General features: G+C 40.2%; 1 protein-coding gene across 4 annotated transcripts; it reads right to left on the reverse strand.

Annotated features, from left to right (window-relative positions):
- Nucleotides 1-176: 176 nt before the first annotated feature.
- On the reverse strand, nt 177-14047 carry LOC131306400 (uncharacterized). Of its 4 annotated transcripts, none has more exons than XM_058332615.1 (18): nt 13923-14047; nt 11966-12539; nt 11720-11797; nt 10955-11195; nt 9167-9427; nt 8483-8746; nt 7568-7825; nt 5650-5925; nt 4065-4295; nt 3376-3582; nt 3004-3251; nt 2721-2924; nt 2487-2579; nt 2295-2402; nt 1453-1785; nt 1066-1110; nt 911-949; nt 177-606 (listed from the first exon to the last, which is right to left on the reverse strand). In XM_058332615.1, the coding sequence occupies exons 2-18, from the start codon at nt 12425-12427 to the stop codon at nt 586-588; spliced, it is 3369 nt and encodes a 1122-aa protein (XP_058188598.1). In that variant the 5' UTR covers nt 12428-12539; nt 13923-14047; the 3' UTR covers nt 177-585. The 4 variants fall into 4 exon arrangements, with proteins under 4 accessions (XP_058188598.1, XP_058188599.1, XP_058188601.1 ...); XM_058332616.1 differs by having other exon boundaries at nt 7568-7822; nt 13923-14040; XM_058332618.1 differs by lacking the exons at nt 4065-4295; nt 13923-14047.
- Between the last annotated feature and the right edge of the window lie 215 nt (nt 14048-14262).

Genomic DNA, 14262 nt, shown 5'->3' on the forward strand with positions numbered 1-14262 from the left:
ACCTCCTTACAGAACTTTAAAATCACAAAGGAAACAAGCCATTTTCTTCTATTTCCTCCCCCTTCTTCCACACCCCCAAACACCACCTCGCAACCTCCTTGTATATAGGAGTCCTGGCGAGCGATGCTAGTAACACATCCATTTGTAAATATGTTAAACAAGTGCAATCGAGAACCTTAGAGCTAATGTTGTTCATTCAACCTTAAAATCCATTACAAATCCAGTACATACAGTAAGACATGGCTTCAGCAGCTGTCACTTACCAAGACATTTAAAGATCCATAAGTGAACTTTGTAGATCCCAAGTTTGTACCTCAGTTGAAGTAATGGAACCATTAATTAACAGACAGTTCATTCAACCTTAACCTGATAGACAAGGCCGTCTTGAACTTCATATCACAACGGACATGAAGTATAATAGGTTAATAGGAAAGGCTAAAACAAGGCCGTCTTGAACTTCATATCACAACGGACATTAAGTATAATATTATGCATATATAGCAGGAGTCCCATGTATCACTTCAGTTCGGATAACCACTAGCACATCGTCACATCGACTGCTACGAAGGTGCAATCAACCAAGCTTCACTTCTTTCGGGAAACTGACTGCAAGCAGAATTGAGAAACGAGAGAAAAATTGAATTAGTGATCCATTTAGATCAACTGAAAACCTAAATTACATGTTGTGCATTGCAACATATGGATTATCAGAAATAGTCTCAACACATGGTTTCAAGAGTAAAGATACCAATTTCGCACCCTCATAGAAGTCAGCCAGTTGTCCAACTAAGGTGAAGAGTGTAGATAAGTTAAGTAGTTAACACTTTTATCGCCAGAAAAGCAGTAGAAATGACAAATAAAACAGAACATGCAGATATGCAATCTCATTCTCGTGTCGGTGATATATTACCTTGCTTGATCTTGTAGTTCTTCTTGTCATTTCAGAACCCTGTTTTTCATCGATCAAGTAATTCATAGTTATAATTAAATCACACACAAAAAAAAAAGTAAGGCTAGCTCCTTTATTCATCTAACAAGATAGAAACTAAATGATTATCAACGTACCTGTGGCTGCTGCAATTCCTCAGACTTGCCAGAGACATCTACAACCTAATGATAACAGGCAGAGATTGACGTTCGAAACGAGACAGCAACTTCTAGCCTCTGTGGTTCGATTAATTATTTGCTTAATTGCTTACTTTCTTAGCATATAAGTTTGTTTGGTGGGGGCTAAGTTGCTAAATTGCTTGCTAAGAGAATCTTTATTCTCTCCTCTCTTTCAAATGAGCAAAGTGGATCCAAACTTTTTGCTTATTCCTGATTTTGCTGGTTACGTACCAATAAGAAATAAGCAAATAACCAATGTGAACCAAACAGGCCCCAAATGCAAGAATAAGCTTAAAAATGTTAACCGCCCAGCATACACTTGGCTGATATAGGCAATCTACTTACATTAGGAGGATGTCTGTCAGGCGACTTCTTCTGCATGGTGGACATCATTGACATCATGGTTGCCATTTGGGCTGCCATCTGTGCACAAGTCTGCTCCATGGCCACCATTCTCTCTTTCATCTCACGCACCTCTGCATTAGCCTGTGCCACCATTTTTAAGGCTTCAGCATGACTCGATTTGGGGACCCCAAGATCTGATGGGGCGGGACCCAGCCCGTAAGTGCGCACACGTCCATGTCTATCTCGTCCCATCACTTGATGGAAGACATCATCTCCAACAACAACGTTTTGTGAGGTCCCCTGCCCTTGAGCAGCTCGTTCACGAAGCTTTGACTGCAACAAAGAACAAAACATTATAACTATACAATATAGCTACCTACCATAGACCGACTTTGCGAGATAAAAATACAAATAAGAGCATTCACAGAAAGGTAGAGGTGGCAATGGTACAAGATGAGATGAGAGAAAACAAATTAAGGTGGTTTGGACATCATCTAATGCCAATTCCACCGATGTGGTAGTTAGGAGAAGTGATATGATTACGGTGGAGGGTAAGGGAGGCAAAATTGACACTAGATGAGTAGTTCAAAAGGATCTAGGTTTTTTGAATATCATGGAACACGGTGCTCTCGACAGAGCTCAATGGGAAAAACGGATTCATGCACTCAACTCCAATTGATTGGGACTTGAAGCTCTATTTAGCTTGTTTTGGTTAATACGGCTATCATTTGATTCACAAATAGGAGTAGGCGAGATAACATTAATGCATATCCAAGAATAAACAATTTGTCGATAGCGCTTCAATCAAAGATTAATTTGCATAATTTGATGCCTGGACATACAATTATTGCAGACGATTCCTCATTCACAGGGCGCCCATCTTTGCGAGTACGTGTCACTATGAATAGCTCTGCCCTGGATGGCTCCTTCCCATCAGGCCTCTTCGCACGCTGGACTCATTGAACAAAAAGTGTTAGTGCTATTTTACTCAGAGGCAACAAAACAACTTTATGTTCTAAAAGTCATAAAGCTACCTGCTCCTCACGTACTCGGGCAAAACTCTTTGAACCCGTAGCATGGTTTATTTTCTGGAAAGAGCGACAAGCCTTATTTTTTATACTGAGGTTCTGTAAAACACCAAATGGGTGGAATTGCAGTTGAAAAACATCAAAATGGTTAGTCAAAATATATTTAAGAATGGCATCATATTACCAAATTGAAAGCAAAATAGTTGAAAGTGAATTCTGCAATAATCAGTCAAATTGCACCTTTGCCTCTTTGGAGTTCCAATATGAAACGAGGATCCGCCACTGATCCGGGAGGACCCTCTCATCACGATCTGCCAGCCTCCCCTCATTGGTCTTATGGGGCGTATAACGCGTAGCCTTTAAGAGAGCTTTCCAGTTCTTCCATTTATTGCCAATTGACTTCAAGACCCAACTTCTGCTTTGTGGTTCAATATCAAATTTTGACTACACAAACAAGCCCTGCATGTAAGACCTCAAGAAAGTTCACAATGTTTATACATATGTAGAAATAGCTCTACAATACCTGAACTTGCTGCCACATTTTCTCCTTGCTCTCATCCGGGAGTGCTCGCCACTCAATGTAATTAAGGGGTGCCATGTGCCCATTTCGTGCAATGGTGCCAAGGAAATTAACTAGTTTGGGAGCCTCAACACCAATGGGCTGCCCAAATTCATTGGTGGTAATAGGTATTTTACCATCCATATTCCATACATCAAGGCACCGTGTTGGACCACGACCACGAGTCTTCCTTTTCCTAGTGCTGCTAGAATCTATTAAAAAACAAAGAGAGCGGAAAAAAAGGGGGAAGAATAAACGTGCACATAATGACTAAGTTTAAAGCATAGAAAAGTAGTCAAATTCAAATCTGACTATGACAAGCCTACCACAACACACCTGCAGTACCCCTATCCACGTCAGCTTGTGAGTGAGAAGGCTCTGGTTGATTAGAGCTCAGCGGGCCCTCGCCAGTCTTTTCCTGAGGTTGTTCAAGCTGCATTTGGCTCGGTGTTATCTGATCCTGCTGCTGGTGGCTGACCACTGGGACAATAGGCCCACTTTTGGTGCACCGTATCATAGACTCCGCAGGAGGTGGGGAGTACCCTTAACAAACGAGATAGGCAGATGTAAAGACAACTAGAGAGGGGACCCACTCATGATTTAAACTAGTATTTGTTTCACCAGTAATATGTGAGTAGGATGTATCAACAACTTTGCAGATTTAAAACAAAAATGCTGAGAATAAAATTGTGGAAGGCCCTGAGGATCCCAGTGGCCGAAAATGTCCTAGAAAGTAATAAGTACACTGATTAAGTAATAAAAGTAAGGCATAGGATTTAGATTAAATAACAGGGGCATGCAATTGCCGATAAGACAATAAGGTAATGCTGCTACACATAAATTGAGGGCTTATTCGATAATCTGCCAAGTTATTTGTATTCAATGTAATTCCAAACATAGTTCAAATTCCACATGGAAAAGCCCATACCAACCTGGTTCACATGCAGATAATATCTGAGTTGACTGTAGAAAAACCAGCCGAAATCTTTATCTAATAGGATGTATACGACTCCAACATAACATACCTGCACTAGCCATTTCCATTTGGGGCTTGGAATGTTGTGGCGGGTCAAAGCCAGAATGCAGATGGGAGGGATGATCCTGGTGGTAGATAGATAGGGGCTGCATATGGTTTGGGGATATCTGATCCTGCTGCTGGTGATTGACATAGTCAGTCATAGGGCCTACTGGGTACCTAGGCCCACGCTTGGTGTTCCTTATCATGGATTCCTCAGGAGGTGACGAGCACAAGTCTCCTTCATCAAAGATGCGTATAGTTAATGCAAAAGCAATACAGTACAGTAGCTGGTCTGCATTTCTAATTACAGAGGCATCCACTGATGCATTCAGCTATCTACTCTATAGCACAAGACCAGACTATTATAAGATGTTGTCGGGCAGATGAAGACTTAATAGTCAGGTTGATGTTACGATAAGCGTTTGGTTTCTTCTAGGAATCCACCTGATTCCAGACTAACTCAGTTGAGATCAGTATAGACAGAAGTTAGTTCTTTTCTTTTTTGTCCAGCAACTGGAGACAATTATACATAGCAAGCTAGCTCTGCACATGCACAAGGCAGCATTGTTTTATTAGTGTTGGAAAACCGTAATGCTCCAATGGAATCAGAAAAGAAAGAAGTTAGTGTTGGGGACAAGTATCATCTCTATAGCATTTGGAAAGAAGCTCTAGCACCTAGACGAAAGCAAAGATAGCACTATGCAACACTCGAGAAGCTGCCAAAGCTGAAACCTTCTTTGAACCAGCACAAACAGTCAATGGAGAGAAAAAATAGCAGCAGCATGAAACTAAGCCCAGGTTAGTCTCCATTAAGGTAGGTCTGGTACAGAGGGTTATCTGATCCTGCCAGTGGCTGATGGTATTGAGTTACAAACTCATGGGACCCACTCAAAATCTAAGCTATCAATGTGGATGGAAGTATCGACACATTTTGTACCCAACCAAACGAAGCCTTGTGTACCGTGAATTATTTGTTGCCATTGTATATTAAGCAGTTCAAGGAGCCAGTACATGCTTGAAAACCTATATATATTATATACCACCCTCGGGTAATTTGCACTTACACCCCCTGTACTATCACCGATTTGAAGATACACCCCTTGTACTTCAAATTTAAACACTTACACCCCTGTACTTTGAAGTGAAAGAAGGGGAATTTGCACTTACACCCCTTATATTTTTACGTATAAGGGGTGTAAGTGCTTAAATTTGAAGTACAATGGGTGTATCTTCAAATCGGTGATAGTACAAGGGGTGTAAGTGCAAATTCCCCTATTTATAAGAATATATATAGGGGTAACTAGCAAATGTGGGTCCATAGCCCCCCTCAGCTATTGAATGACTCCACCACTGCTCTTAATTTATCAAATATAAGTATAAAACAAGCTCCACGAAGCTGATGGATGATAATTAGATTCCAACCATAGTAACCAACATGAAAATAGGCATACGAGAGCATAGTTTAAGATCCAACTAGAGCTGTTCAAATGCACATAAAATCTCACTCTTATAACAGAAGATTTTTTCTTTGTTCAAATGTTAGGTAACCAAGTAACATCATCATCAGATATGACATGACCAACATAACAAACCTGCACCACCCATTTCCTTGTGTGGCTGGGAATGTTGAGGTGGCCCAAAGCCAGCATGCAGCTGGCTGGAGCTCAGCTTGCGCCGGGAAGTCTGCTGGTGGGGGAGATGTTCCTGGCCATAGTTCGATGAGGGCTGATAGGGATCCATATGGCTTGCAGCTCTCTGATCCTGCTGCTGGTGGCTGATGTGGTCTGCCATAGGGCCTACTGGGCACCTCGGACCACGTTTGGTGCTCCTTATCATGGACTCCTCAGGAGGAGTCGAGCAGAAGTCTCCTGTATTAAAGGAGTGTATAGGTTTTGTAAAAGCAATAAGATATAGCAGCTAGTCTCATAAATAATGAGGTGGCATGCACTGGTACATTCAGGTATTAACATACAGTACAGATGAGACTATATTGTTTATTCTTTCTCTTTTGCTTTTGATAGGCAAATCAAACTAGATGCATTAAGCAGATATGTAACAATCTGCCGGCAGGAGCAGACGTATATATCAGGTGAATGGTACAATAATTTTGTAGCTTGTAAGAATTACATGATTCCAAACTAACTTAACTGAGCACCCAGAGAGAAATGTATTCTCATAGGCAACAAGAAAAAAGTAGATAAACCATGGTTTAAGCCATGAGCTCTGCACATGCATAAACCAACCTTTTTGTGAGTGGTAGCCCAGGGTTAGGCACCATGTACTCCCATGCATTTGATAGGGGTTTAAACCTCACTAACAAAGCTTACTTTCGCCGAGCAAAAAAAAAAAGGCACCATTGTTCATATAAATTTGTAATGGTCCAGGGGAATGGAAAAAGGAATGCAGTGTTCGGGATTAGTATCATGTTTATAGCATTTGAAAAGTTGTGATAGCACCTATTTGGTTATCCTCTAAAGCAAAGATAGCACTTTCCATCACTCTAGAAGCGTCAAATCTAAAAGCTTCTCTGGATCAACACAAATAACCATTGAAGAGGAAAGATGAAATGTGGAGGTCTGGTTCTGAGGAATATCTGATCCTGCTTGTGGCTGATGTACTCAGTCAAGGACTTACAGAAGTGTTGGTTACTTGGTTACTCTAAGATCAAAAGAGACAACAAATCTAGAATGCCCTCTCCCACATCATTCCAATCACCAAACCAAATCCACCACCAACCCTGCCGTACCCCTACTTATTATTGTCACCGTGACCGTAAAAATCTCTACCTATGATCATTCACTCCTGTGGGTCAATCTTGCACGATTTGATAGATTTGATCCAAAAATTCCCCCCACTTTCTCCATAGAGACATTCCTGTGGGTTCAGGTTGAATGCCCCAAGACTTGGAACTTCCTCTTTCTTTGAACTTTTCTAGTTTTGATTGACCTCCACCGAGGAAAATAGGGTATCTTTGAACAGATAGCCCAGTAAATCAGAGAATTTGCAAACTAATCATACAAAATAAATTATTTCCTATCACAAATTCAATTAGAATGATCCTATCAGCTTTCGTCAAATACGTAGTTCTTAAAGTTTTTTGCTCCAATAATTCCCACAGCACTCATCTAAATATCTTTTCCTGAACAAGAATTGAACGAAATTAGATTGACCAGGATGGCCGGAACTTTCCTACAACAGCAAGCATAGGATAGCTACAATAAGGTACAGCCATACAGGATTTGGCTTTAATATAAAGGCGCACACACTTAGTAGAACCAAAACAAACTTGCCCGTATATAATTGATGGCATCGTCCACGGTTAATTTATCAAATTACTTAACAATAAGCTGTATGAAGCTGCTAGAGGTTGACATGATTCAATGGTTGAAATCTGGTCTGGAAATATCTAAGATGCAGCTAGCCCTGTTAAAATGCACATAACATCTAGATTGGCACTATAAAAACAAGGTAAAGTCAAAATCAAAATATGGTGTGTACAACACAACATACCTGCACCAACCATTTCCATATCTGGCTGGGAATATTGTGGCGGGCCAAAGCCACGATGGAGCTGGCTGGAGCTTAGCTTTCCCTGGTAAGTCCCCTTCTGGTGCTTAGATGGGGGCTGATGCGGCTGCATATGGTTTGGGGCTATCAGATCCTGCTGCTGGTGGCTCATGTAGTCAGTCATAGGGCCTACAGGGCACCTATTTCCATGTTTGGAACCCCTTACCATGGAATCTTCAGGAGGAGATGCATAGAAGTCTCCTTCGTTAAAGAGATGTGGATAGTTATAGAAAAAGTACTAGTAGCTAGTCTCAATTACAGTAACGAGGAATGTACTAAGGCACTCATGAACTGACTAATACCACAAACCAGACTAAATGTAATAAAATGGACGAGGCAGCAGTCAGAGAAATTTCGGTAGTAGAAATAAGCTAGTTTGGTAGGCTAAAATAAAGTGAATGCGTAGATCCCATATAGAGATTTGTACAATCAAAGTATTGCTAAGGGAAGAAACTAATCATTTTCTCGTATAATGGCTTCAATTTTTCTCTTTTTGCCAGGTACAACATATGACTAACAAAGTTTATGAACTAAAATTCATGTATTACAAGTATTTCAAGCATGCCAAACAGCTTATCACATGGCATTGAGATACTGTCAGTGAATCAACATGATGCACACATCAATCTGAATCAACTCCAATTAAGTAAATTAGAACTTCATCCATTTGCAATCAGAAATTTTGTTCATATGATGCAAGCAAGGCTAATTCAGGGTAAATAACTAAGTAGCGTATCCATAGGTAAAGCAATTGCAGGGCACATCAAACCGGGTGTCACATCTTCTGTATCGCACAAAATATCAAACAGTAAAATAGGTCAAGTGGTCAACCAAGACGAACCTCCAAACATAGCATACCTGCACTAGCAGTAAATGTGTCAGCCGGTACATGGAAGGGCTGTGGTTGCTGAGAGCATGCGTGACACTGGCAGGATCTCTGGGGAGGTTGATATGGCTGGCTATAACCCGACGAGGGCTGATGCTGCCAATGTTGAAATTGGCTCTGGCCTGTCTGCTTCTGTTGTTGGTGGGAGCAATTATCATCTACAGGATCCACTGACCACCGATGCCCATGTGAGCACTGTCTCTTGTCACCCTCGAAAGGAGTCATGTGCGAATGTCCTTCAGAGAAGAAACTAGCCTTTAGTTAAACTATGCACCATTAATTATGGTGTAACTTACAAAATTACTTAATCTTAGTCACTCTCTGAGGAAAGTCCAAAATTAGACTATTAACCGTAACAAATCCTGATGTTGATACTTGTTAAGGACCCAAACGACAAATGAGAACATCACTAAATCAATATATGACCACCATTAGTAGAAATACAGAATCCACCAGAACTTGGTGGCTTTCAGCTTATCACATGGAGCTTTTAAACAGTAAAGCATCAGTTGACAATTGATACAGCAAGCATATCCTTAGAGAAGCATAAGCATGACAAAGGAGTCAGGAACATCTTAAAATGGTGTGATGCTTGTTCAATAACAAGAGCATACAAATTAGGTAGATCCACATAAACCATGAAATATAGTATATACCTGCACCACCAAGATTTGGGCCAACCCGTGCTTGGGAAGACTGCTGCTGACAAGAGCTCAGTTGATATGTATGCGGTCTCTTATGGGGCTGATATGACTGCCAGTGGTTCATTGGGGGCTGATGGGGCTGAAATCCACTAGGGTCTTCCTGATCCTGATCCTGATACTGATGTCTGGCAAAATTAGCAATAGAGCCCAATGGGTTCCTATGTTCAATATTGCACCTCATGGTAGACTCCGTAGTAGGTACGTGTGAAAGTCCTAAGAGAAGAAAGTAAACACATGTATAATGGTCATTAAAGTGATGATAGATAGTGCAGGGCCAGGGATGAATTGATAAAATTTCTTGATGGGTGAGAGACTAGGAAATCAACGAAGGTTGGAATTGCCCGTTGCTACTTATCAAAAGAATACAACTAAACACTCAGATATATATCCATTTGTTTTGTAGGAGCAATGATGTAATTAGTTTAGCATGGACTGCCACCTTACTTTCTCTAACCGCCAATCATCTGTTCATATAGGGTCGCACCCACATGAATTGGAAGCGAGAAGTATTTGGACTAAATAGCGTCTTTTTTCAAATCGGAGTTAATATTGAATGGTCATACCGAGAATTCAGGATTATCCTTCAAAGATAAGCTTCGAACTAAGATAACAGGATAACCATCTCAAGATGTGTGCATTGTGAGTTTCCGTTGTCTTTAGAAGGACATGAATGGTGAAACATTTTAGAGAATCACGTGAAGAGGAGTTCGATACGGTTCTTTTAAAGGTGGGGCAGGTATTAGGGTATATTATAGACGTCTAGAAGCAAGTGTACTCCACAGAGAATCCGAAACAGGTAACCAGTATACCACATTTTATAAGATAGGTTTGATTGCCCCCTTCAGTGGTTGTACACTTTCGAACATTCCAAGATTTTAGACCAATATTCACTATTTTGTATTTGCTGAAACTCTTCTCAGGGCTTGATTCTGTGACAATGGCAAGCACTTTGCAAGGAGAAGTTCCAAAAGGATGTAAAAAACAATAATTTCCCAAAATTCATCTCTCCCCGTACAAAAACTTATTTGATTTCCTCACCAATTCACAGTTTAACGAGTAATCACAAATGATAGCTGCAATGCACAACATTCTGCAGCCACTTCTGCAGGGAAAACAATACAGTTTTTAAAAAATATAAAATTAATAATGACGATGCCTCATGCTTACGTGCATGCCACACTACGTACAAATACACGCACGGTGCATTTCACCGGCCTATGCTCGCACCCATTTGCATGTAGCACAGTGTGTCAACAATACAGCTGAATTTGCAAAATTTCAGCCCAATAATGGGCAACTCAATTCCCCCCTTAACTGCAAGATGAAACAACAAAGTTGGACATTTACGTAGAGTTAGGGAAGAAATGAACCGACACAACTTGACTGTCCTAAATGGAAGATCACTCTACAAGATAGAAGAAAAGATTCACAAATTAGGAAGGAAACCCTCTGTATATGGAAGACAGAACGCAAAAAAGAAAAGAAAGGAGGCTTAAAATAAGCTATTTAACATGACATCCACAGCATGTTTAAGAGAGCAAAAAAGGATGTGAGCGCATTCTTCACGTTTCACAATTTAAGAAAAGCTTTAATTATGGTGTTGCATAACACAGCCAAATCAATAGCTAACAAGAAAAACATAACTATCCAATACATAGATCAAATAACAACTACATTAGCAAATTTCTGCATTGATAGGAAATCAAATACATAAATTCAAAAAGAACCATGAAGCCTCACCATCAGTCTCCTGCGCTTCCATATGCAAACCAGCTTCCGCCCATAACTTTGTGAAGTTCCTTCTCACACGCTTCATGAGCTCCAAGATATAATGACCTTTTTTATTATACTTGCAACAGTTATCCCAAATATATTGTACATCCCTTAAAACATCCTTTGAATTCTCATACTTGGCACAATTTTCAATGTTGCTACATATTGTGCCAAAGTCCATAGGTGTTTCAATGATATCGAAATAATCCTGGTTCCAACATCACCAAATAAAAAAGGTTATTTAATAAATAATAAATATAGGAAGAAAAGAAAGAGCAAGTTGTCGTGTTGACAAAAAGAACAAACTTGTGGAAGAACATGTGAAACTTTTGTAATTTAGCGTAAATCAACAATCTGAAGCAGAATCTTAGGATACATTGACATTAGCAACACAAAAGCGAGTGAGTTTTTGAAAATAATATTAGTGGCAACCAGTTAAAACTTACAAGTGAAGAAAGAAGGAAGATGATACCGTAGACGTGGAAAATTATATGAATTTGTCTCCTATATTTATTAATAACCTATTCTCACTCTTATTCTCCAATGCTAAACCCTGCTTCTCCAAAGTAGGGTCTCCTTATAACCAACATAAATCCCACTCCACACTACAAGGAAATTTATTTCCTCCCACCCTTTATCAAATATATTGCACATCAATTGCCATAAAGTTAACAAGCTGCTCCTAAAATAATTCACCAGTAAAGCATGTAGAAAGCACCTTATTACACTTACAGGTATTCCCATAGCAATAGGATCCACAGGATCATTGAAAGGCTCAGCCGCATCCATTTTCATAACTTTCCTGATCACCTACATATGGATGCAATGACTCAACAATAAGTACAAAAGTAGTGAGCATGCTTCAAGCACCGATCCAAAAGGGGAAATAGAATTTTGTGTTTCATGCATAGGTGCCAAGAAGTCAACAATTACGCCATCCAGATTCCAGAGATATGTATCAGTAAAAAAATTATATACCTCCAGGGCAGCTTTTAATTCATGGTCTTGGTATTGACGCTCCTGATGAGGCAAATTTGGTTCTTTTTGGCACGCCCCTCCACCCGGCTCCTGTTGTGCAGAACTAAAGGGTTCTCTAATTGAGGAAGCAAAACCCCTTGATGATTTACTGATTATGCTCCTAGCTATCCTCGATACATTAGCAGAAACACCTCCACTCGTCTCAGGAAATGAGCTTATATTATCTTCCATGTTCACATCAACTACTTTTTGCTTTTTTGAACTTGCTTGCTGCCTAGTCTTTTTGCTGCCATGTTGTGGTTTTTCAAACTCCATTCTAGAGCGAAATTCAGTACTATCAATGTCATCTGGAACCAAGTCATCTTGAGTATTTAGAGCGACAACATTTCCGATTGACTCCTTTGCATCAACCGCAGGAGCCAATTTTGGTTTGCGTTTCCCAACCCCACGCTTGCGCTTCATGTTCTGTTACTAGCTTGACTGATGAACTTGATTTGGTTGCAGAAGCTTCCCCGAATGGAAACAGACAATTTGGTTCTGATCCTTGGCCTCTTCACGCTAGCAGTTATGCAAGCTGATATTCATCATACGGTCCACAAAAGCACGACTAAATTTAACTTGCCAAAAACGAAATACAAAGCAAACATAGAGCTGACTCACTGTAAACAGTAATCACAGTAAGCAAACCATTGCACTCTCCCCTACATAAAAGACGGACATCAAGAAAAAACTATGTGGCCCACAAAAAGAATTCCAGTGTCCATGTTTTTAACTGGCTTTTTTAAATTACTTAGGCCATCTCTCATGACGTTTTAACATAAGATAGTGTCTCTGTTTTTATCCAGTTAATAAGTATGGAGTCCAAATGGTTCACAGTTGAAGCCACCTTCAGTTATTGTGTTAAAAACATGACACATATTCATGCCCATTCAATTGAGCCCAAGTTCTTTAGTAATAGTGGCTGTGACTTTTTAGCTCAGAGTCAAGTTATTTCACGCAAAAAAGGGGAAAAAAAATTGCTCCAATCACTGGCTCTCTGCTTCGCATTACAAGCTAGCCAGGTTTGAAATCGATAACTCTCACAAAAGAAATTCCCTTTAAATCACCATGCATAAATACTTCATGAACTCCTCAACGGGTTTTTTAGATAACAACCTTCCCAGATTCTACTGAAGAAGAAAAGAAATACGTATAGAGCCGGTCCCCGAGTACGTTCTGTGGCACTTTTTGCTTCCTAGACCCTTTGGATTGTGAGCAAGTAAGGAGAACAAAAAGGGTTGTAGTTTCCCGCGACATCTCACCATGGGCCAATAAATTCATCATTTTCTTCTATTTCTCATCTCACCATGGGCCAATAAAGATTCATCATTTTCTTCTATTACTCAACGTTTTTCACCATTTCTCGCCTCATTTAATTGTCCAATTAAGGGAAAGGATTCTTTTCTTTTCTTTTCTTTTCCTTTTTTTCCCCTTACTTGGCATCCAAAGGGGCAGCAAATTTTAACTTTTCGTTTTGGGGTCTCAAAACTTATGGGCACGGTCTCCAATAAATTTTCTCTATCTCTCCCTGCTCATTACTCTCAAAACCCAAACCAAACCGAACAGGAAACTCTTTATTGAACTCTTTAGCTACTGCGCGTTTCATTGGAAAACACATTTCCAGGTTTTCGCCGGCACAGATCTAACTATCCAAGCTCTTATCACTAACACCATCACAACAAAGTCCCACATGCACAAGCCCTAGAACCTACCAAACCAGCACAAATCAATTCGAGAGACAGTAGACACAAATGCAGATTACAGTCGCATGGTGGACCAAACTACAGCACAATCTCAATCGTTGAAAGAAATGCAATCGAACAAAGAGATCGATATGAAGTCGAAATAAACCACTGATAAAGTCCAAGCAAATCGAAGCCCTAATTTTACAGAAGCAGCGTATATGAGCTGATCGTACCTCTATTTCACTGCATTTTCATAGGATTCGTCGCCAAAGGTCCAAGTGACTCAAACGAGCGTCGCTATCGTTTGAGAGAGAGAGAGAGAGAGAGAGAGAGGGGAGAGAGAGAGATGTGAAGCTGCGGTTCTTAAATAGAAGTGGAATTGGTAGGAAAGCACCACCTGTACTTAACGGCGTTTTCGTGGACCACTTCCCCAAAAAAGGGGGAGTACTACTCCGTACTACTACTTAATTAACGGCGTTTTACGAAAAAGTTTATTTCAGCGGCGAAAATTACCGGGAAATAGTGTTGGAAACGAGTTGAGCAAAGTTTTATCGAGCTCGACTCGTTTACAAG

This window comes from Rhododendron vialii, chromosome 11a (assembly GCF_030253575.1).
Source record: "Rhododendron vialii isolate Sample 1 chromosome 11a, ASM3025357v1".
NCBI classification, from domain to species: Eukaryota; Viridiplantae; Streptophyta; class Magnoliopsida; order Ericales; family Ericaceae; genus Rhododendron; species Rhododendron vialii.

Excerpts from the sequence above, each read along its gene's own strand:
- LOC131306400 (XM_058332615.1), bottom strand. The coding sequence starts at position 12,427 with ATGAAGCGCAAGCGTGGGGTTGGGAAACGCAAACCAAAATTGGCTCCT. Across the intron at positions 1,786-2,294 it reads AGGAATCGTCTGCAATAATT|TCAAAGCTTCGTGAACGAGC; the intron begins GTATGTCCAGGC and ends TCTTTGTTGCAG. Across the intron at positions 1,111-1,452 it reads CTGACAGACATCCTCCTAAT|GTTGTAGATGTCTCTGGCAA; the intron begins GTAAGTAGATTG and ends TGTTATCATTAG.